The sequence below is a fragment of the Coenobita brevimanus genome, chromosome 65, assembly GCF_032717465.1.
Source record: "Coenobita brevimanus isolate Jiangsu-jjx chromosome 65, ASM3271746v2, whole genome shotgun sequence".
Taxonomy (NCBI): Eukaryota; Metazoa; Arthropoda; class Malacostraca; order Decapoda; family Coenobitidae; genus Coenobita; species Coenobita brevimanus.
The window spans coordinates 53,576,628-53,600,909 of NC_137018.1; the positions used below are offsets into that span (position 1 = coordinate 53,576,628).

General features: G+C 42.8%; 1 protein-coding gene across 1 annotated transcript in view; it reads left to right on the forward strand.

Annotated features, from left to right (window-relative positions):
- Positions 1–2,988: 2,988 nt before the first annotated feature.
- Positions 2,989–24,282, forward strand: part of LOC145405032 (ras-related protein Rap-1-like) — a 38,585-nt gene continuing 17,291 nt past the window's right edge. Inside the window, exon 1 of the mRNA XM_080276532.1 lies at positions 2,989–3,140. Within this exon, the coding sequence (XP_080132658.1) occupies positions 2,999–3,140 (142 nt within the window). The 5' untranslated portion in view covers positions 2,989–2,998. The remainder of the gene's footprint in view (positions 3,141–24,282) is intronic.

Consider the following 24,282-nt stretch of genomic DNA (forward strand, 5'->3'; position numbering starts at 1 on the left):
ATGAGAGAGGGGTGTGTGATCTGGAAGCAGGGCAGTGAAATGGCGTTGGACACGGTGACATGAAGGCGATTTGTTTGTGGCCACCCCTTACGGGATTGAGGCATCTAGCAATAGAATGACAGATAGAAGAAAGAATCAAAGGCCTGAAGCTCGTAATGTTGTTCCCTCCAAGACGAAAACAACGAAAATAGATCCAAATTCAAGATCCGTTCATTTCTAAGATGCCTGGACACATGGTATTTAATAGTCTGGAGGTCATAGGCAAAGGGAAATACAGACTCAGCTACCTTCACGCGATTAAAAGCACCCGTGAGCTACTGAGGTGAAGGAAGGGGCGTGGAACTTTTGAATGCGACTGTACCTCTGCATTTTTGCCTTGCTGCGGCCTCACTCCGCCTCGTCTCCTAGTTTACGGGGAACTTGCAAACATTAACCTCTGTGAATTAGGCAATATTAAACATTTACACTCTGCAGGATTTAAACACATACACTGTGATGAGAAGTGGTAGACTGAGATGGTTTGAGGAGAAGCTAGAGGATGACAGCTGGGTGAGGAGGGTGAGAGGTGTGAACGTTGAGGGTGGAGTTGTGAGAGGTGGAGCGAAATGACTTGGAATGTGTCTAAGTATCTCAAAATGAATGAATGTCTTTGTTTTTTTTGTTTTTTAATTGAGAAAACGTATTTTGCAGGCACTTTCTTACCTGTATTAAAGAGAGAGAGAGAGAGAGAGAGAGAGAGAGAGAGAGAGAGAGAGAGAGAGAGGAATATCAACACTCAGTATGTGATGCCCGAGCAGCGAGTGACCCCCCTCCCTCTTCCCTGAGCGGCAGAGAAGAGAAAACCCCAAGACAAGTTTAGGCAAAAGGCGGTCTTCTCGTACGGTTAGGAAGAGCAGTAACACCTCTTCCTTACCGATTTATTTCTGATTCTGATCCGTTACTATATTTTTGTGTGTTATTCATCCAATCTATGTCGATATTGAAAAGATATATGAGTCAAACTAGAGAATATTTATGAGTAGTTTGGAAAATAAATCGCTAAGGAAGAGGTGTTAGGGATCCGAGGGTAAAAACATGGAAAAATATAAAGTTAAGGCTAGTGACAGAAAATATACAATGCAAAGTCATTTCCACAGCAGTCTCTCCCATTCCCTCCCTGCCTCCCACCCCTTGGCCCTCCCCAGCCCTATCCCTCCCCACCCCTTGGCCCTCCCCAGCCCTATCCCTCCCCACCCCTTGGCCCTCCCCAGCCCTATCCCTCCCCACCCCTTGACCCTCCCCAGCCCTATCCCTCTCCTCCTCATGCCCTCAGCCGCTGCCTGGCAACGCGGCGCCACGTCATACACCAGACAGCAGTGACGTCGAGCAAATCTTGTGACGTCACTCTTGTTTACCGTGAACACACACGAGATGGGCCAAGGAGGCTGATGTGAGATGGGGAGGACTGAGATCATCCAATATTAGCTCACCAGATCACCTTAGCTCCGATTTCCTCCTCTTGATTCTGTCTGTCACCCCTATGGCCTCTTGGTGCAATGGCGTCGATTTTTTCCATTAAATTCTTTTGCTTCTGACGGCTATTTTATTTTGGGGGAGAACCGAGAGTAATTATTAGCTCATAGAGTCTTGGGTCCAAAATATCCCTTTGATATCTCTCCCTGTCTCCCACTCCTACGGCTTCTTGCGGCAGCGATGTACGAGTATACATGCTACGGGAGGGGCTCTTTTTTTTCTCTCTTCTCTCTCTCTTTTTTTTCTTTTTTTTTGACGGCTGAGGTCTGTTATTGGCTCCTCTCGTCTTGGGTCCATTATCTCCCATCTTGATTTTCCGTCTGTGTCACTCTGATGGCTTCCTGCGATGATGGCTTTACCTTCGCTTTAAGTTTGTTTTTCCTTTGCCGCTCCAAGATTCTTTTTTTTTTAATTCGTAAATGATTTGGTCTATCCTTTGGCACCGTCGGAAGTTTTTTATTTTCGTTTTCTTCTCTCTCTCTCTCTCTCTCTCTCTCTCTCCTCTCCCGACACTGCCTCACATCCCTCTTCGTCCAACGCTCTCATCTCACAAATAATCACTCATCATACAGTCTCTCATACCCATCATGCAATGAGTAATGACACGACTAATTATGCAACTCATCACTCTCATCATGCAACAGGGAATCATCACAGAACTAAGTGGCAAGCAACAGGGAGCTAATTATGCCACTTAATATCATGCATCAGAAAATTAATCATGCAACTCGGTATCAGCAATAAGTCATGACACAACTTCCCACTTATCTCTCCACATTCCTCCTTCTCTCCCTCTCTCTGTTGACACTGCCCTTCCTCCCCTCCACCACCCCACCGCGTCCGCCCCTGGTATATAAAATCCAGGGGAAAAGAGCGCCCCGTTCCAGTCTCTCCCGCGCTCCACGTAGCTGCAGTCGAGCCGCGAAGTCCCTCTCCCCGCTGACTCCAGACCGATTTAGCTGTTAATTTTCACTTGTTTTTAGGCTTGTGGAAGGCAGCTGAGTTGTGGAGATCGTGGACAGACGTGCTTAAGTTACTCTGAATCACGTTTTGGGGAGACAGTCATTTCTTTAGCGATGTGGACAAGTTGTGTGTTCCTTCAGCGCTCGGGCACCTTAGACTTCTACCTAAGCAGTGGAGGACACAGCCAGTGATTTCCCACAAAAGTACTTCCGAGTAGAATAATCCACATTCCTCTCCATAAACCAAGACTTTGAGTTTATATTACGTGAATGTCAGCACAAATGGACAAGGCAACATCAAGTACGATGGTGTGGCGGTGATGGTGTAAAAGCTAAGCAACAGAACTAAATAGACAACGACCAGGAACTGTTTATCGTCGAGTTGATAACCTACGTCGCTCTCTGATTAGGAAAAGGCCACGCAAATGGTTCCATAAATATAAAACGCATTGGTTGAAGGCTGATATTCACTCGAGGACGACATAGGCTGAGACTTGAGGAGAGACACACAAACATTTCTGAGTATGAAGGAGAATAAGCTTGTGGTGCTGGGTGCTGGGGGCGTGGGGAAGACGGCGCTGGTGCTGCAGTTCCTCCAAGGGGTCTTCTCTCCGGCGTACAAGCCCACGGTGGAGGATTGCTACAGCCACACGTTGCAATTGCCAAGTAAGTGCATGCGGTCACCTCCCACCCCGCCCCCTCCTCTCCCTACTCTGTTGTTGTTTTGTCAGTGCATACGGAGGCTTCCATTATCCTGTAAATCTATCGTGAGAAGCTGGATAAAGAGTGAATAATAATAATAATAATAATAATAACAATAATGATAATGATAATAATAATAATAATAATAATAATAATAATAATAATAATAATAATAATAATAATACTGTAATAATAATGCTTCCATAAGCTTGTAAATCTATCATAAGATGTTGAGTAAAAAATGAATGAATAAATTAATGAATAAGAAAATAATAATAATAATAATAATAATAATAATAATAATAGTCATCTTCAGTGTTACCTAAATCCTTCTAATATCGCCATGCTCTGGATAAACGTTGTCCAAAACTATATTAACCAGCCATATTAAAAAAAAATAAATCGCCAAGGAAAAGGTGTTAGGGAGCCTCCATAAGCTACGAGAATTAGGGCCAAAGCTAACCCCTTCTCCCTGATGATGTGCCTTTTTTTTTTTCAGACGATTTTATTCATCTTAGGGGACTCTGAACAGGAGGGGTTAAATCCAGCCTCCATGGACCCTTTACAGCATCAGAGGGTTTTCCTAAGCTGGGCAAAATCGTCTGGTGGAAAGAGGGACTGAATTAGAAGCAAGTCATGGTACTGAAGGGGTTAAGATGAATTTAGAGATACTGATGTTCTCTCCATGGGCAGTAAATATTTCTTGTGTATTGTATGGAGAGAGATATTGAAATTCTCTCCATGAACAGGTAAATAGTTCTTGCCTCTTGTACTTATCCTAACTACCTGGATTTTCCCGTTCGTCTTTATTACTTCCGGTAGCGCCCTAAGGTTAACAGGTCAGGTGTAACTTATTAGGAGTGAGAGTATACATTGCATCACCTGCTTCCTTCCTTCCCCTTTTGCCCTCCTCGTCTCCTCCTAAGTAGTATTAGTAGTAGTAGTAGTAGCAGTAGTAGTAGTAGTAGTAGCATCCCAAGGTTCATCTGAAACGCGAACCCAGTGGACTGCAGGCTGAAGCTATCCTCCTGCAGTCTACCCTCATCCTTTAGGGAGGGAACTGAGGGACGTTTGTATAACCGGGCAGTAACACCACCCAGTTATATCGGTGCCACCACGTGAAGACGTCCCTCTCCAGTACTGTTGCCTTTCATCTCACCTATTGACTCATTGCTCTACCTAGAAATTCCCACCCACACTGTTAACTATTAAGCCTCAGGTGAGAGAGAGAGAGAGAGAGAGAGAGAGAGAGGGAGGGTAATAGGTCAAAGGTCATAGAGACACCTCTTTACAATGATAACCTTTTTTCATTTTTATCTAACACTAAAAATTTATTCAGCGATTTATATTTTCAGTTTTAATAGCGAAGAAGTTAGTCGTTTCAGTTCGTTCTTTTTAATATATTCTGGCTTTCTTCCGGTGATACTGTGTGTGTGTGTGTGTGTGTGTGTGTGTGTGTGTGTGTGTGTGGAATGAATGTCCAATGTAGGTAATTATTTACATGTTGTAACTCATTTTATTTTTCTGTCTGAGCCTGTTTTTAACGCGTGTGTTAGTGACTGGAAATTTATTTATAATTATGATCATTATTTGTATTTATCAGCCTGTTTGGAATATATGAGTGTGGCTGCTCCTTTTATAACCTAATCCTGTTTCAAATTTATTTCCTGTATATGAGAGACGAACGTTCCAAGACAAGATCAAAGGCTACAGCACATCAACACAGCTAACGGTGCGACAAAAGCATTAAAAAAGGCGTGTAATAAAGCAAGAAAACGCAGGTAAAAAAAAAAAGTGCAAGTTTACGTAATACGGATTAATTTCCCTCGAGGCACACTAACGCTGTATCATGCATCAAGAGCCACGTTATGAGCTGGTATGCAAGCTTTCTTTACCTGTCTCGCTGCGTTAATTAAGGCTGTGACCTGAGCGAGCGCAGCGGTCGTAAAAAAGGCAGACAAACTTCACTTGCTTGATATTGCTGCCTCTGTGTGTGTGTGTGTGTGTGTGTGTGTGTGTGTGTGTGTGTGTGTGTGTGTGTGTGTTGTGTACGTGTCTTTATGCAAAATGAATACACGAAAATCCGGAAGCCTGCAAAGTAGTCTCGTTCATGATTTCAAATATGCCAAAGCCAGAAGAGGAACAGAAGAAATTTCCCAGACAAACTTTGCACATAATTATAAACTCAGCTAAGCATCCTATTAGTTGTGTAAATGCCTCTCACTTCCTTGTGTAAATGTCTCCATCTTCCTTGTATAAATGCCACTCTCTTCCTTGTTTCCTGAGGCCACACTCTTCTTCGTTCATGTTGCCTTCTTCCTGCCTCTCCTTCTCTAAGTAATTTGTCAAGGTCTCATCCTGTTACTGAGTTTTGAACCTTGCTTTTCATCGCTTCTCTTCAGCGGTACATAATTTTTCCTTCTTGCTCCCTCATTTCTTCTTCGATTTACTCTTTTCTTCCCTGTACTTTCCTCCTCTTCCTCCCCGCTAACTCTTTTCCTGCCCTTTTGATATGATGCGTCAGGGAGGAGAGTGACGGACATGCCCCAAGCGTGAAATAGACGCAGTGTAATTAGTAGATGAACTTTTGTGTCTGTATGTCAACTACTCTTTAATATTTCCGCCCACACACGGCGAGAATGATTCAGATTAATTGACTTCGCTCTTTTGTTCACTTGTTATGAAAAATGTCATTTCGTTAAAAGGCTGGGAGGCTGTGAAGTTATTATTTAAACTGTGGTGTGGATAGTAATGATTTCGATAGTAGTAGTGGTAGTATTAGTAGTAGTATTAGTAGTAGTAGTAGTAGTAGTAGCAGTAGTAGCAGCAGCAGCAGCAGTAGTAGTAGTAGTAGTAGCAGAAGGAGTAGCAGCAGTGAAAGAGTACCAGCAGCAGTAGTATCCACCAGGTTCATCAGAAACGTGAACCCATTGAACTGCAGACTAAGACTATCCTCCTCCTGCAATCCACCATCATCCTAGGGGGGGAGGGGGGATGGGGAGGAAACCGAGAGAAGTTTGTGTAACCGGGTAGCGGAGTCACCTAGTTACATCAGTGCCACCACGTGAAGGCGTCCCTCACCAGGGGCATTCGAACTTAATACGATGCGGCGGGTGGGGTGTCCGTGTGTATGGCAACGTGACTTCCCCCTCCCACACATCCGTCTCGTTAGTCACGCTTCAATGCCTCTGGAGTCGTGCTGCGGCTGCCGAGAACACCACGCTGACTTCCTGTGTGTGTGTGTGTGTGTGTGTGTGTGTGTGTGTGTGTGTGTGTGTGTGTGTGTGTGTGTGTGTGTGTTTTGATCTCATTATATCACCCAGGGGCTACTCTCGATTCTCTGTGTGTATACTCATCGTGCTTCTTGCCGACTGAATGTGACTGGTTTCTGATTCCTAAACAATGTCAGGAAACGTGTTATATAGCTTATCAGACACGCGAACTGATCGACGGATAGAGGAGGGTAGGGTAAGATAAGGAGGGGAAGGGCAAAGACGAACAGAGGGAAGAAGAGAAGGAAGAGATAGAAGAGACAGACACAGAGCTATAGACTGGCAGACAGAGAGACAGATTGACAGACTGACAGGAAGGAGAGGCAAGAAATCATAATAAAGAAGGTTACGTAAGAAGGATGACAAGGGGAAGAGGAAGGAGAGAAAGACAGTGAGATGGACTGACCTTAGACAGACAGATTTCCAGACAGACAGAGGAAGGAAGGAAGTACTGACGAATATGGAAGGGTAAGAAGGAAGAGAAGAGGGAGAGGAAGGGGAGGAGAAGAGGAGAGGAAAGCAAAGAAAAGTTAGACAGACTGACAAGCAGGCACGCAGATCGACAGACAGACACAGGAAACAAGGTAAGGTAATGAGGGGGAACGGTACCTAGGTAGGAAGGGAGGGAGGGAGGAGGGAGGGAAGAGGGAGAGAGAGGAAGAGAAATACCTCCCACATATCACACGTTAGGGAGAAATGACACGTGTGCGTCCACCCATACCTCTGCCCACGTGATGTGTGTGTGTGTGTGTGTGTGTGTGTGTGTGTGTGAAGAGGTTGAGACGACAGGACTTTGACTGAAATAAGAGTATGGAATTTGATAAGCAGCTGAAATGAACGAAAAGCTTGGAATAAGAAGACAGAAGAGAAGAAATCTGGAAGGGGAGAAGAGAGGCAAAGGAATGAATGAAGAGACTGGACTGAAAGAGAGGAGAAAAATGAATAAAAAAAAGATAACAAGGAATAAGCAAAAAAGAATACGAGAATGAAAAAAAAACAGGCGAAAAGAGAACGAATGATAGAAAACGAAATACGAAAAAGGGAATTCAGACGAAAAATTCAGAGATGGTTAAATTGAAGTGAGAAGGAGGTGTTTTTGAGACGTGGGTGTGAATGGTCCAGGAAATTAGTAATTGGAGACTTAATTACCTGCCTCCCTTCACCTGGTTATTGCCTCTTGCTCCTCTTCCTTCTCTTTATTTAATTTCCTGTGCCTCTTCTTGTTTATTATCCTTTCCTCTTACTTCTTCCTCGTCTTCTTCCTCTCTGTTTTTGTTTCTTCTTCTCCTCCTTCCCCTCTTTTCATTTATCTTCCTCTTCTCTTCGTCCCTCGCCCCCCCCATTCCATACCTTATCTTGCTCGTATCTCCCTTCTCCTCTCGTTTATATTATCAGTCTTCTGTCCCCTCCTCCTCCTCCTCCTCCTCCTCCTCCTCTTCTCAGTTATCTTCCTCTTCCTCTTATTATTATTATTATTATTTCTTTCTTTCCTCTTTCCTGTTCCTCCTTTCCTTCCTCTTCTTCGTCTCCTCCTCCTCCTCCTCTTATTTACCTTCCTCCCTTCTTGCATTTTCTCCTTTTTATTCCCTCTTTTCTCTCCTCTTCTCATTCATCTTCTCTTCCTCCTCCTGCCCTCTTCTTCCCTCTCTAATTAGTTTTTTTTTTCTCTTGTCTCTCATTCTAATATACCTTTATTTTTTTAGCTGACTCAACGTTTCAACTTCTCTTCCTATGCCGACGTTCCCCCTCCTCCCCCTCTCTCTCTCTCTCTCTCTCTCTCTCTCAGCTTTAGAGAGTATCCAAGAGGCTCAGGCTACTATGACCCACTCAACAGACTATAAGTAAACAGTATGGCGTTAGTTGGAGTAGAGTTGTCCCGAGCATGAGGGGGTTCAAGATGGAATATTATACCAGAAGAGAGAGAGGGTTCAAACGTGGAATATAACACCAGAATTGAGAGGGTTCAAAACGCAGAATGATACCAGAACTAAGAGGGTTCAAACTAGGAATATTATACCAGAATTGCTCCGGTCATGAGAGGGGTTCAAATGTCACTGGGTTAGGGTCATCGTTCGGCTAAAAATCCACATTCGTCTCTCCCGGAGCCGAACCCGAATGCGTCAACAATGCCCGGGGACCTTCAGGTAATCCGATTCTACCTCAGATTTGGCCTGACAAATTCGATTCTTTTTCCTTTTTCCTCTTCTTTCTCCCCTCCCCCACCTCTCTCTCTCTCTCTCTCTCTCTCTCTCTCTCTCTCTCTCTCTCTCTCTCTCTCTCTCTAACCAGACATTTACTGGTGCACTGGACAAATCCGATTTTTCTTTTTTCTTTTCTTTCTCCCCTCTCCCACCTCTCCCTCTCTCTCTCTCTTTCTCTCTCTCCCTCTCTCTCTCTCTTCCTGGCCCCTATCAGCGTCAATATTCACGGCTATTTTTAGAAGAGGCTTGTGAAGACGGTATGGGAGAAGGGAAGTAGGAAATAAAGAAGCAAAAATAAAAAGGGAGAGAAAAAGAAGAGGGACTATGAAGGAGAGAGACAGAATGAAGAAAAAAAAAGAGGGGAAGAAACAAGACAAAACCCGTAGAAGGAATAGGAGAAGAGGAAAAGGAGAAGGAAGTAATGTATCAGAGGAGAAGAACGATGGAAGAGGAGAAGGTGAATGTATAGAAGCCAACACAGGAAGAGAAGGAGACGTATAGAAACTGGGTAAGGAAGGAAGACACATTGAAGAGAAATATTGAAACTAGAGTGAATGAGCGTGAGGGAAACATGGAGGCTTTCAGAGGAGCAAGAAAGAGTGAGAAGTGAAGTGATGTTAAAACTAGGAGGTGGAAAGTGGAAGGAGGGGGTAAAAGTCTAAAGTGGGGATGGAGGAAGGGAGAGAAAAGTGGCGGATGACGAGAGAAAGGGAGACATTGGGAGGGAAAAAGGGGCGGGGATGAGAGAAGAGAGGAGAGAGGAGAGAGGGGGAGGGAAGGGGAGAGGAGAGAGGGGGAGGAGAGAAGGGAAGGGAAAGGGGAGGAGTGAGGGGGAGAGGGGAAGGGGAGGAGTGAGGGGGAGAGGGGAAGGGGAGGAGTGAGGGGGAGAGGGGAAGGGGAGGAGTGAGGGGGAGAGGGGAGGGGGAGGAGTGAGGGGGAGAGGGAGGGGGAGGAGTGAGGGGGAGGGGAGGAGTGAGGGGGAGAGGGGAAGGGGGGAGAGGGGAAGGGGGGAGAGGGGAAGGGGGGAGAGGGGAAGGGGGGAGAGGGGAAGGGGGGAGAGGGGAAGGGGGGAGAGGGGAAGGGGGGAGAGGGGAAGGGGGAGAGGGGAAGGGGGGAGAGGGGAAGGGGGGAGAGGGGAAGGGGAGGAGTGAGGGGGAGAGGGGAAGGGGAGGAGTGAGGGGGAAGGGGAGGAGTGAGGGGGAGAGGGGGAGGGGAGGAGTGAGGGGGAGAGGGGAATGGGAGGAGTGAGGGGGAGAGGGGAAGGGGAGATGAAAGAAGAGAGAAAGGCTGGGATATCATGAGACAAAAGAGTAAATTAGGGAGGAAAAAACGGGGGAGGGGGACTGGGAGAACTGAAGGAAGGGAGAGAGAAAGGGAAAATAGGGAGATAAAAAAAAGGAAGGAGGAAGAAGGGAGAGATGGAGGAAAGGAGAAGGAAAGAGTGAGGAAGCCTATTACATCTCCCAAGGATAAAAGTTACACAGCTAAAGAAACTACTGGTGAAAAAATATCAGTCGCAGTTATTTTTCTTCACGGCCTGCACTTCCTCCATTACCTGCTGCACGAGGAAGTTACGTAGCCGCTCACCTGTATTTTTTGCGCAGAATGTCACGGAGAGTTACGATATAAGTGGATTTGTGAGGAAAGTTAGTGACTGGTTTTATAAGTGCGTGAGAGGAAGGGGTGGCTGCAGTAGGCCGATTGCTGTATATTGGGTAACTCCTTTCGTAATGGTAGGAGTCACTTGAGAAGAAGACAAGGATAGTAAAGAACTCTCTCTCTAAATCTCCCGTCATAAGCATATAAGAAACGAGGATAATTGCAGTGGGCCAACTCGCTGTTATTAGGCAGGTGAAGTTTAAAGGTATGATTCGCCCTGAAAATAAGACAAGGATAACAAAGAAGGCTCTCCATCATCATCATCATCATCATCATCAAATCCTCACGCCAAAACTAATCAAAATAATAATAATAATAATAATAATAATAATAATACATCGGACACAGTACCGCACAGAAACACTAGTGGAAATACATTCTTTAAAATTTTCAGCAGGCGAAGTTCTCCTCTTAGATAAACCAAAATTAATTTCACGAGTTTTTTTTTTCTCACAAACAATGCCAATGGGAGGTTTATTCTGGTTTTAACATCTGCACCAGCTGGACGGCACACGAGAAAATCATCACTGTCAGGGAGAAGGCTTGGTGGTTTTTAGAAAGGATGAAAATATGAGCGGGAAGGCCGTTTCATAAATTCTGAATCATTTGCACGGGAGAAAATTGAGTTCTTTTGGTAGAAATAGATGTTGATATTGCAATTGGTGGCCATAACTTAGCTATTGTGGGTAGTGACACATTGAATATATATGTAGCTTCTTTATCGACTATGCAGATTATCTCTTTATAGTTTTTTTGTCACATTTGGGTTCAGATTAATATGATTTTATTTAATTATCTCAGTGTTTTATAAGTAGTAGTAGGAATAATAACAGTAGTAGGAATGATAATAGTAGATATAATTGTAGGAATAATAATAGTAATAGGAATGATAATAGTAAATATAATAGCCGTATGCAGCCTAACCACCAATATTTGAGCTCTAAGACTGACTCCACAGAAAATGATTTTTATTTTTTTTATTAATCATTTTTGTCACATTTGGGTTAAGATAAATATACTCTGATTTAATTCTCCCCTACTCTTATAGGTAGTAATAGGAGTAATAATAGTAGAAATAATAGTAGTGTTCAGGCTAACTACTAGAATTACTATACACAATGTTCACTCATTAATTTAACAAAGGATAAAGTGGTAAATAAAACTGCATGAGTATGAAGTGTGAAATAACGCAACTGTAGCATAAACATGAGAGCGCTCCAGCTGCAGGTTACATCATTCTCTCTCTCTCTCTCTGCCTCCCTGTTTCTGCCTCTCTCTCTCTCTCTCTCTGCCTCTCTGTTTCTCTCTCTCTCTCTCTCTCTCTCTCTCTGCCTCTCTGTTTCTCTCTCTCTCTCTCTCTCTCTCTCTCTCTCTCTCTCTCTCTCCTCGCCCACGTCGTTCGTTTTTCTTCTTTCTCCTTGATTACACCAGTTCAGATGTTGGTTAAGTCCTCAGGCACTAGACTTTCTACTGATCCTCTCTCTCTCTCTCTCTCTCTCTCTGCCGTCCACCCACTGGCCTGCCCTAAAGCATTCCGTTCTGTTTCACTCACTATTTTCTCACAGAATTCCCCTAACTGAATAATCCTCTCTCTCTCTCTCTCTCTCTCTCTCTCTCTCTCTCTCGCCTCCAGCTCATTAACCCCTTCCCTACGAGAGATCATACCTGAGCCAAATAAAACAGACTGACAGCAACCAAAAACAAAAAAAAAATCAGAGAAAGAACAGGATAATGGAGGTCGTTTTCGATACCCCTTTTACTCACACTTGGCCTAAAACTGTGACATCAAGCCCCTTATCCCCGTAGGGTATGGAGGCTCCCTAGCACCTCTTCCTTAGCGATTTATTTTCAAAAGGCCTCACTAACATCCCCTGGTTTGCTTCTTATGTCTTTCAGTATCGACATAAATTGCATGAATAACACACAAGAATAGAGTAACGGAGCAGAATCAGGAATAAATCGGTAAGGAAGAGGTGTTTGCAAGCTTCCTAACCGTGCTGGAATACCGCCTCAAGAGTCCAATATAAAAAGTTTCTCTGGTAAAAATAAATAAATGAATAAATAAAAGAAATTGACGGTTACTGAATAAGGTGTCTGTTTCACGGCTACTTTGACGCAGGTAAAATATAACTGTTTTGAGGTGGAGTCTTTTGCTTCCCACCTCCACCTTTCTTTATCTTTTTCTCTCTCTTCCTTTCTCCTCCTTTCATTCATTCATTCTCTTGCTATCGTTCTTTCTTTATGTTTTGTTTTTCTTTTTCTCTCTTTAATTCATTCGTTTTTTCTCTCTCTCTTCCTTTCCTTCTTTCATTCCTCTTCCTTCTTTCTTTTTCTTTCTCTCTGTATCTTTCCTTCTTTTTCTTTCTTTCTTTCATTTTCTTTCTTTCTCTTTCTTTCACTTTCTCTCTCTCTTTCTCCTCTCTTCTCTACAATCAGTGAAAATGTATCCTTACTTTACAAGGTTTTTTTCTTTATATTCCAAAGCAGTTAATGAAACGCTAAAAAAATATTCTCCATTCAATTCCAAAATAACTTCGGTACCTTCTAATAAAGCACATCCTTATTTTATCCGAAGAGGAAGAAAAATAAAAAGCTAATTTGAGCTGAATAAAATCGTCTGGGAATGGCAAGTACTATAATGAAAAATCACATTATGGATTCAAAGGATTCTATTTATCTATCTATAGCCATACGCCATAAACCTGTAAGGGGTGGCTTTTTGTCTTTGAGCTAGTTGTTTTACGAGGAGGGGCACTAACCCTCCGTCAACCCACTTTTTGACACTCAGGGAACACGTATGGGTTGGTTATATGGTTACCACCCAGCTTTGTAAATGGTTTTCTGGCTTATAGTAAACCATTAATTTTGTCATTCAGTGTAAAGCTACCTGAAAAGGAAAGGAGTAATAAAAATAGGAAAGACGGGAGAAGTAGGTAGGGAGGAAGGCAGCCACAGAAAAAGAATGATAAAGGTGAAGAAGGAAGTAGGCAGCACCACATCAAGTGAGTGGATGATGGTCGCCAGCATCTGATATAACATGGGTTAAGTGGTGAAATAAAGTCGACTAAATCCCAGGTAATTGCGTCTCATTTCTTGCCGGGGCAGGTTAATGAACATAGCCTTCCCCCTTCACCTAGCCCTCACACGGGAGGCAAAGCAGGTGGTAATTGGGGAAAAGGAAAACCCAGTCCTTTATTTTCCTCTTTATTCGTTTATTTTCCTCATTATCGGATGATTTGTTTCGTTATGAGTTTATTTGCCTCGTTATGCATTTACCTGCCACGTTATGGGTTATTTCGTTATTTATTTGTCTCGTTATTCTTTTATTTGCTTCGTTATGCATTTATTCCTTTCGTTTTGCGTTTATTTGCCACGTTAACCATCTATTTGTCTCGCAGTTCCTCTATTTCCCTCCTTTATTTACCTCGCTGCTCCGTTAATTCCGTCTCTTCTTTCTTTATGTGCCTCACTCCTTTACTGCTCTCGTTGTTCCTTGATTTGTCTTGCAAGTGTGTGTGTGTGTGTGTGTGTGTGTGTGTGTGTGTGTGTGTGTGTGTGTGTGTGTGTGTGTGTGTGTGTGTGTGTGTGTGTGTGTGTGTGTGTGTGTGTGTGTGTGTGTATACAGGCTGAAAGCAGTGACCCTTGCTTCCTCCAGACGATTTTATTCATCTATAGAAAAGACTGTGGTAATGAAGGGGTTAATGAAGGCAGTCTCTAATCCCTCCAGGTCGAAAAGCATCTCATTAGCTGACGATAAGTGCCTGGCAACCGCTTGGATAGAGTTGTTTCCATCATGTCAGGGGTAATGAAAAGAGCCCTCTCCCCTCTCTCCCTCACCCTCCTCCGTTGAATCAAAGCCGTCCTTAAGGGGCGACCTAAAAACCATTCCTTTATTTCCCCTCGTTATTTTGAAGGGCGTGTGTACAGGCAGTTAACAGGGAGGGCCCGAGGGAAGTCGAGGACGAGGGGAGAAGGGGCTGAGGGGAGTTGAGGAGGAGGGGAGCAGACGCAAAGGGGAAATGCGGGAATGTTCATTAACGTCGTTTATTAAAACTGTCTCCCTGGGACCAAGTGATTTCTGATTTATCACTTGCATGATTTTCTTCGTTTTTAGGTTGGATGCATTCTATATGGACACACTTCAGTTAGCAGTCGTTATATATATATATATATATATATATATATATATATATATATATATATATATATATATATATATATATAATGCAGGGTGCTTCAGGTAGCGTATCTCCTACGAAGTAGTTTTACATATAAATTTTTGCTTCTATGGAACATGTTTGCAATTACTGAGACTTAAAAAAAAAAAAAAAAAAAAAAAAAGCTTACTTAAACGAGGTGACCCAGATTGATAAAGAAGCATGTCGCACTCTTTTTACTAATTAATCAAACATTTTCAGCTGGAGCTGCATACTGTATATTTACGGCAGACTGCCACGCAACTCCAAGTGCTGTGATTTCTTTAATATCAGCTTTAAGTCTGACGGTAAAATTTAATGAGGAATTTTCACAAGAACAGTCATCAAAGATAATGAACGCCGAGGCAGTGAAATACTTTTACCTGACGTGGTTTTCTAAGAGACACGTATGTATTTTACTATTATGTTCTAGTGCAAAATAATATTACTTAAATATTTACCAAAGGAGCTCTAAAACGTAGACATATTTACTTAAGTACAGAATGCATTTAGGAAGGTGGAGTGCATGATTAGATTAGTTTTCAAGGCCGTAATCCACATTCTCAAGCCAAGATCAAAGACAAGGAGCCTGATTAGTGATGTCATATCTTGATAAGTGTAAATATTTTCACCCGACGGAACTACATAAAAGTAAAGCTAAGAACAATACAAATAACTTCCCTGATTATGCACGATATATTAGTTTCATGTATCTATCTATCTACCTATCTACTTATCTGTCTGTCTGTCTATCTGTTGCCAGCCACTTTAATCCCTTAAGGGGCGGCCACAAACAAATCACCTCCACATTGCCTTTCTTCCTCCATTTAGCTGTCCTACCTCCAACTCACACACACCCTTCCATTCTGCACTCCATCCCTCAAGCTCATCCTTGGTCTCCCTCCTCCTCCTCTTGCCCTTCATCAATAATATTCCTGATCGCATTACAGTGTTTGTAAATTAAGGAATATGTAAATGAAGGGAAACGACTGAAAACACGAATTAGGGAGAAAACGAGATTTCTGTCTGGTTTCGCCATTTCTCTCCCTTCTGTAAGATAATATTGATGTGTAATTGAGGGGAAGCCTAGAAACTCAAGCGTGAGATAAAACAAGCCAAAAGCATATGGAACACTTGTCAGAATTATGTGTGTGGGTGTGTTTTGAGAGAGAGAGAGAGAGAGAGAGAGAGAGAGAGAGAGAGAGAGAGAGAGAGAGAGAGAGAGAGAGAGAGAGAGAGAGAGAGAGAGAGAGAGAGAGAGAGAGAGAGAGAGAGAGAGAGAGAGAGAGCATTATGTTGATGGTGTGGGTGCTATTGTATTATATGTGCACCTGAGTTGATTGTGTGTTTTGGTGCTGTCTGGATGCTGTTGTGATTAGTGTGTGTGTGTGTGTGTGTGTGTGTGTGTGTGTGTGTGAGAGAGAGAGAGAGAGAGAGAGAGAGGAGAGAACATTAACTTTTCTTTTCTCCCCTGTAGTACACACGCAAATGGTGAAGTCGGCAATAGTGTAAAACGCGAAATTATTCCTTTCATACCTTAATTACACTTGAGACACCAACTACAATTTAATGACTTCTTTTTATCCTCATTACAGCCAAACGATTCTCTTCACCTTGAGGGAGACTTTGTACTGAATGAAACGAACTTAATCTTCCATAATTAATTACCAGAATACAGTAACGCTTCTTCCTTTTCTTCAATAAGTCGCCAGAGGACAGAACTGAGCTTAGGGATGGCCTCTCTTACTGATGTGATTGAGAAAATTTACTAGCAATATGGAAGGTAAAGAATATGAAGTTAGATTTCTACGAACCTCACATCACCTCACAAACCTCACCCTCCACCCTTTCCCACACCCTCCACCCCTCCCCTCACCCTCATCATACCCTTCTCCCCAACCCATCATTTTCCCAAGCATTCCCCACCCATCCCCTTACCCATGCCCACACCCTTTCTTTCCCAATACCCCTCCCTCCTCACCCTCCCTACACCACTTCCATAACTCCTGTCCCCTCACTCCACACCTTCCCCTCACCCCACACCCTTCCCTCACCTTCCATCCTGATCACTACTCTCTTCAACCTAACGAGGAAGAAAAAAAGTGCCCCTCCAGGTTCCTCCTTGATTAACGTTGCTTTTGATGTCCAAGAAGGGGGAAGAAGAAGGGACGTGAGTAACCCTTTGTTCTTGCATCCTCCAGACGATTTTATTCAGCTTCAAGAGAGAGGTTCCTAATTGGAGAGGTTAGATGAGGCTTTCACTAACCCCTCCGCTACCTGACGCCCCTCTTTAGCTGAGGAAAATCGTCTAGAAGCTGCAAAAATACTTACAGATAGGTCGCTGGTCTGAAGATGTTAACGAAGGACATTTTCTCCACATCCTCTCACTCCAATTACTTTTTTCGCTTATTTATGCTACGTTCAGGTGATTTTATAAAGCACTGGAGAGACTTTACAAAATTAAAGAAGTAAAAGAAAGTAAATGATGCTTTCCCTTAGCCGTTTCTGGGAGACGATTTATCCAAGCTGAATATACTCTTCTGACTTAGGCGTGAGTAAAATAAATAATCCAATTGGAATGAATGAAGGTAAAAAATTCCTCTAGGGTAATTGTAGCCTTACCTGGGATTCCTGTACACCTTTACGACCTCGAATGTGTGATTACGTTGGCTGTGCTACGATATCACAGTTCCGGGATACTGTTGGCATTCTTTTTCGTACTGACACGCTGCCTATCTATCTACCTCCCTATCTACCTACCTACCTACGTACCCTACCTACCTACCTATCTACCCTACCTACCTACCTGCTTACACGCTCCCCTATCACTCAGGATTAGCTTGAACATTTTCCTATACACGCTTGCCTCACATACCTACGTGCCTACCTACCTGTCTACCTGCCTGCCTGCCTACCTAGCTACCTACCTACCTACTGATAAGCCTGCCTACCTACCTACTTATTTACCTACAAGCTCCTTTGCAGTCCCAGTATTTCCCTCAATATCCCCCTACCTACTTACTTAGGCCTAACAACGCTCCCCTACTATTACCTCGATTTTCTTTAATATTTTTCGACCTAAATAAATACCTACCTACCTACCTACCTACCTACCTACCTACTTACCAGCCTACTTACACGCTCCCTAACCTCCTCAGCATTCCGCACCATTGCCTAACTGGGGCACAAACGGAGTGGGTGTTATTTCGTTGGCATGGCAATAAAATGGCATAAAAAATAAGAGAGAAAAATAAATAATACGAGAAAAATAAGCTTACTATTGTCCTTTCACTTTCACTTGGCCTAGATTATCGTCCTTTTGCAGCTTATTTCGCAATGCTTGGGGGCAGGAAAAGGCAATACTACAGCTCTACATCCATTTCTTAGCACTTCCTCGTGACTAGCACCACATTTTAGCGTTAATCTACTGCTGTAACTCGGCATTCAGGACTTGACAGAGTTCAGTTTTGAGCCCAGTTAGAGTGAAAGGGGTATAACAGGGATTTTTTTTTTCAACCTAAATACGTATCATACGCTTATTTTACCTGAATTATTTTTAAGACATTTGGTAGAGGGTTAAGAAGACCTATAGGTATCCACTCTTTTTCGAAATCTCTCTCTCTCTCTCTCCTTGTTATCGCCTGTCATATCCAGTTCTTTCTCTCTCGCATCCTGCCTTTCTCTCTTCCTTTATCATGCCAATTTCTGCTCACCTTCATCCTCCCTCTCTCTTTTTCTGTCCTTGTGTGTGTGTGTGTGTGTGTGCGTGCGTGTGCGTGTGCGTGTGCGTGTGCGTGTGCGTGTGTGTGTGTGTGTGTGTGTGTGTGTGTGTGTGTGAGAGAGAGAGAGAGAGAGAGAGAGAAGAATAAATGATATCCCTGTGTCTGTTTCAATATTCCTCTGTTCTCTTTGTCTCCGTCTCTCCCTCTCTCTCTCTCTCTTTCTCTCTCTCTCCATTATGTGACCCAGTTATTGACCCGTGACACCTATGACAAGGTTATTGCAGAGGGAAGAACGAATGGTTGCTGTCTGTCTGTCTGTCTGTCTGTCTGTTTGTGTGTCTGTCTGTCTGTCTCAATCTCTGTGTGTGTGTGTGTGTGTGTTTCCCAGTCTGTCTGTCTGTGTGTATCTGTCTCAATCTTTGTCTCTCTGTCTCTCTCTCTCTGTCTTTCAATTTGTCTCTCTGTCTGTGTCTGTCTCTCAGTCTGTGTCTCTGTCTCTCAAACTAGGTCTCTGTATCTGTCTATTTGTGTCTGTCTCTCAATCTCTATCCCTCTCTCGGCCACTGTCTGTCTCTGTCTCTCCCCATCTCCATTACCGGGTTCAGAATTGGTCTATTACGCCATTATTGCAGAGACAGGGAGTGAAAGGGAGAGGGAAGGGTGAATTGTGAGTCTTTCTGTCTCTCTTTCTGTTTTTTATTTCTACCTACCACTCTCTCTCTCCATTTCTCTCTCTCTCTCTCTCTCTCTCTCTCTCTCCATTACCTGACAGGGAAATTGGCCAAAGACAAGGTTATTGCTCAAACTGGGAAGAGGAAAAGGTGGAAAGTGAGAGGGAAGGGGAAGAAGAGGCAAGCGCAGGGAGGAAAGAGGAACAGGACCAGGGAGGAAAGAAGGGAGATGACCAGGGAGGAAAACATGCAGGAAAGAAGGAAGGGAGGAAAACATGCAGGAAAGAAGGAAGGGAGGAAACGATACAAGAAGGGAGAGAAGCATATGAGAAAAAAGGGAGTAAGGAGAAAAGGAACGGGGAAGACAGGGAGGATAAGAAGGGAAAAGGCGGAAGGAAGGGAGGAAAACAGGGAACTAGATTAGGGAGGAAGAGAAAAACGGAAGGAGGGGAGGGAGGGGCAAAAGGGAAGGAAGGAAAGGAAGGAAGGAATGGAAAAGGGAAGGAAAAGGGAAGGAAAGGAGGAAAGCAGGGAACGAAGGCAGCGAGAGAAGCAGAAGCGAGAGGGGTACGGAAAACAGAAAGGACTATTGATTCGGGGTAGCATGGATGTGACAGAGGTGGGCTGGATCTAAGGTACGATTGCTATGGGAAGGCAGGTAAAAGGCAGGACACAGGTAAAAATGCTGAGGGTACAGAGCGAATGGTGGACGAGATTTTTAGCGTTGCATAATGGGTGATTTTGGGGAATTCGTGGAGTTTTTCCTATCTGTCTAACTATCTATCCCTCTATATCTATCCATCTATTCATCCATCTATCCACCTACCAGTCTCTCTGTCTATCTAGTTATCCACCTATTGCCAGAAGTCTTAATCTCACAAGGGCAGGCCACAATTATATCGCCTCCACGTAGCCCTATCCTCTGCCATTTGACTGCCCTCCCTTCAACTCACACCCCCGTCTCTCATATATCTCTCCATCCATCCATCCCTCAAATCCTTGGTCTCCCCCTTCTCCTCTCCCCTTCCGCCTCACACATACACACATCCAGTCAGTCTCTAATTCTCCATCTCAGTATGGATTTATTTTTAACATTCGTATTAAGTATCCTCATGTTTGTTATTGATGTAAACTACAAATGAAAACGATATAGATCAAAGAAAAGAGTGTGAAGAGGTGTAGGCTAATGCGCAAAATAAATCGCTGAGAGAGAGAGAGAGAGAGAGAGAGAGAGAGAGAGAGAGAGAGAGAGAGAGAAATGAACAATATACAAGAAAAACTAAGGCTAAAAACAGGGACGAAGCAAAAGGTGAAAAACAAGAAAGGCGACAAAACCCCCGAAAAGTGACAAAAAGCTAAAAAAAAAAAAAATAAAACACGAAAGCTAGCAAGGTGAGAAACAGCTTAAAAAAAAAAAAAAAAGCTGAAGAGGTAAGAAAAGCTAAAAAAGTGATAAAAGCTAAAAAAAAAAAATAAAGTGAGAAAAAGCTAAAGTGAGAAAAGTAAACAAAAGTGAGGAAAGCTAAAAAGGTAAAAAGCTAAAAAGGTGAAAAAGCTAAAAAAGTGAAAAAGCTAAAAAAGTGAAAAAGCTAAAACGTGAAAAAGCTAAAAAGTGAAAAAGCTAAAAAGGTGAAAAAGCTAAAAAAGTGAAAAAGCTAAAAAAGTGAAAAAGCTAAAACGTGAAAAAGCTAAAAAGTGAAAAAGCTAAAAAGGTGAAAAAGCTAAAAAGTGAAAGAAGGCTAAAAGATGAGAAAAAAATTAAGAAAAAGCTAGAAAAGTGAGGAAAAAGCTAAAAAAAAAAAAAAGAAAACGCGAGAAACTAAGGAGAGTGGCCAGAGTGTACAGTGTGAGAAAGATAAGCAGGAGAAACAAAGAAACAAAGGCATATCATCAGCGGGGTGGTTGTGCGAGGCCGAGAGTTTTAAAAGGCTTTTGAGAGAGAGAGAGAGAGAGAGAGAGAGAGAGAAACTTTATGATAAAAACCTCCATCCAGTTGCCTCGCTTCTCTCCTGCATTTTGTTAATCTCTCTCTCTCTCTCTCTCTCTCTCTCTCTCTCTCTCTCTCTCTCTCTCACTTTTACCCTGAACTCATTAAGACACTCCCACACCCTCATTATCATTCATCCACGTCCCCCACCCCATCCAACTTCCCTCATTTCTCACTCTTTCTTCGCTTGTCTCCAACTGTCTTTAAGTAACTCCCTTTCACACCATTACTCACTCTTTTTCTCCCTGTCATTCCATCTCTCCCTCCCCCTTCCTCTCACCCCCTCTCCCTCTATCACCCCTTCTTTCTCTCCCTCTCACACCAACCTCCACTTCTCATTCCATCTCTCCCTCTCCCTTCGCCTCAAAGTTATCCTACTCCTTCTATCTCTGGATTGATTTCCATTGACTCTATAAGCCTAGGATAGGAAGTAGGAATGAATCTCCTTGGTTACTAGTCAAATCGACCTAGTCAACAACCTCTGGCTACCAACTGAACTAAAAGGAATAAGGGATCTTCTTCAGGTTAAAAGAAAGGAGTTGGATTCTCTCTTCGTTTCACTTGCTTCCTTTCCTTCCCCTTTCCTTTCTGTTTCCTTTTATCGTCTTTTTCCTCTCCCTTCCTCTCACCCACTCACCCACGTTCCCTCCTCCTCACTCCTCTCCTGCTCTCCTTCATACTTCTGGCTTCCCTTAGTTGGTTCAGATGACCTACTTTCCCTCTCGCACTCTCAGAACGCTTCATTTCCTTTACTTCCCTTCACCACAACATAATTTTTCAGTTTTTCATCCCAGTGCCACCTCTCATTCCTTCTTCACTGCTGTCTTACCCCTGTTCCCACTCTCAGAACGTTTTATTTACTTGTCTTTCCTTTCCCTTGTTGTATTTCTCCCTCTTTATCCCATCCCACCATCCACTCGCCTACACCCTCTTCTCACATCTGTCTTCCTCCTTTCCTTACTGCTGATTTCCACTCTCGGATCGTTTCCTTTTGGCCTCACTTCACCTCGTCTACCTGCCCTTTGCTCTCACGCCAAGACCTCTTCCTCTGTCCCCTCCTCACTTCCGCCATCCTCCCCTCTGGCTCTCCTCAACAGGCTTCTACTGACCTACATTTGCCTCATTCCTGGACCCTCCACACACTATGTCTTCCTCATTCCTTGCGCCTCACTTGTGTCATATATTTCCTTGCCTCATTCCCTTGGCTTCCATCAAATTGGCTTTTGCTGACCCACTTTCCTCCTCCACTTCAGGCGTCTCCTTTCCTCTCCTAAATTTAGTCATATTTAGGTCTCCAAGCCGAGGTGTGGAGAGCGGCTGTACTTTCTCAGTTTCTTTCTTCTTTCTTCCATTTTTTTTTTCCAGTTTGGCGCCATTCCTTAATATTTTAAGTTCTCATTAAACTTGCCAAAATTGTTCCTTGCACCAACAGACCTAATATCCGTTCTTTTAGGGCATTTTAAGGACATTTTATGGGGTTAAACGTAAAGCCATGAAGACACATAAATTTTAAGATTCTGAGTGTTTGCATGTTCAGTAATCATCATGGTAATTTGTTAAGAAAAATATCAGTGTCTTGTAGCTGTGTGGAGACCATCTTGCATTCCTTTGAGAACCTTGGCTATCTTTATCACATGTCAATACCGATAACTATAAACTGCCAGGCATGATGTGTCTCCGTTTATGTTTGAGACTTCATTTACCTTTCTCTCGACCTTTACACTCTTCTTGTCTTCTCCTCACCTCACGTATCTCGCTCCTTCCGCTTCACACCTGTCGATTCGTTCTTCACTAGTTTCTGTTGACCAATCGCTCCTTTCCTCTAAAATTCTTTCCTTTCATCTCCTTTCCGCTTAACTTCACTTTATTTATGTATCCTCAATAGACTTCCTTTACCCCCTTCCGCCTCTCTCCTGTCCTTTCTTCCGTCTTTGCCAGTTCATTTCCTCTGACTCAAAGTCTTAGGCCTGTTTCATTCCCTTCTGCCCCATCCCTGACCTTAATCCTCTTCCATCTAACACATCTTTTTAAATAATCTTTTCTAAACATCGCCACAAGATTTTTTATTTTGTTTACGGTGAAACTTTTCGACCTGAAGGGATTAGAAATAATACTGCCATTAACAATAACAATACACACACACACACACACACACACACACACACACACACACACACACACACATGCATATACATATTAGAATATAATCACATACATTAATATACATACACATATACATGCATACAGATTCATATACACATACATACACAACTCTTACGTAAATAGAGAAATAAATAAATGGGGGGTAAATTGTCGCTCAATCAATTCATATCCCGAGGCAGGTAAAGGATAAACAGGTGACCGGAACTCTAAAACACTACGGTGACACACTTTATCATTTTCATTTTTTCCGACACACCGTTTATTTTAGAAAGCATCTTTTACTATTGCGCACACTGTTTAACTATTGCGGACACGGCCTCACTATTGCGGACACGGCCTCACTATTGCGGACACGGCCTCACTATTGCGGACACGGCCTCACTAATGATCTCCAGTCTTTCAAACGCAGTGTGTCCAGGCATCTCAAAACGATCGGATCTTGAATTTGGCTCTATATTGTATTTTGTTTTTCTCTTGGAGGGAACTGTTACTGCGGGCTCATGGCCTTTGGTTCCTTCTTCCTCGCATAAAAAAAAAAAAAAAAAGCACTGCTTCACTATTGCGGACACGGCCTCACTATTGCGGACACTGCTTCACTATTGCGGACACTGCTTCACTATTGCGGACTACTCCCTAACGATACATTACGGAACGGTGAACACTGACTTTCGAAACGCGATATTGAAATCATAAGAACCCAATAGACTTTCCAGAATACTATGGAAGAGTTTCATAATTGCTCATCCGAAAAAGGAAATCGAGCCCACAAAAATACTAGAGGTTAAAAAATGTCCTAGTAACCCTTTCAATTATTATTATTATTATTATTATTATTATTATTATTATTATTATTATTATTATTATTATCATTATTACTATTATTTTTTTTACCGACAATATTTTTTCAGATTAAGATGGACTCCTGATAACAAAAAGGCTAAGGATTTTACTCATGTTTATTTTTTCATTTTTTATTCAATTTTTTCTCTCCCTTTTCCCACTTTTTTCTGTTTAGTTCTTTTCCTCTCTCTCTTTTTTTTAAATATTTTCTCTATCTCTCTTTTCCACCTTTTATATTTAGCTCTTTTTTTTTCTTCTACTTATTGTTTTCTACTCCTGCTTAATATATTCTCTCTCTCTCTCTCTCTCTCTCTCTCTCTCCCTCTCTCTTTCTCTCTGTTTGCTGCGTTTGTTCCTTCTCTTTATTTACTGTTTCTCCTCCTCGTATATTTGCT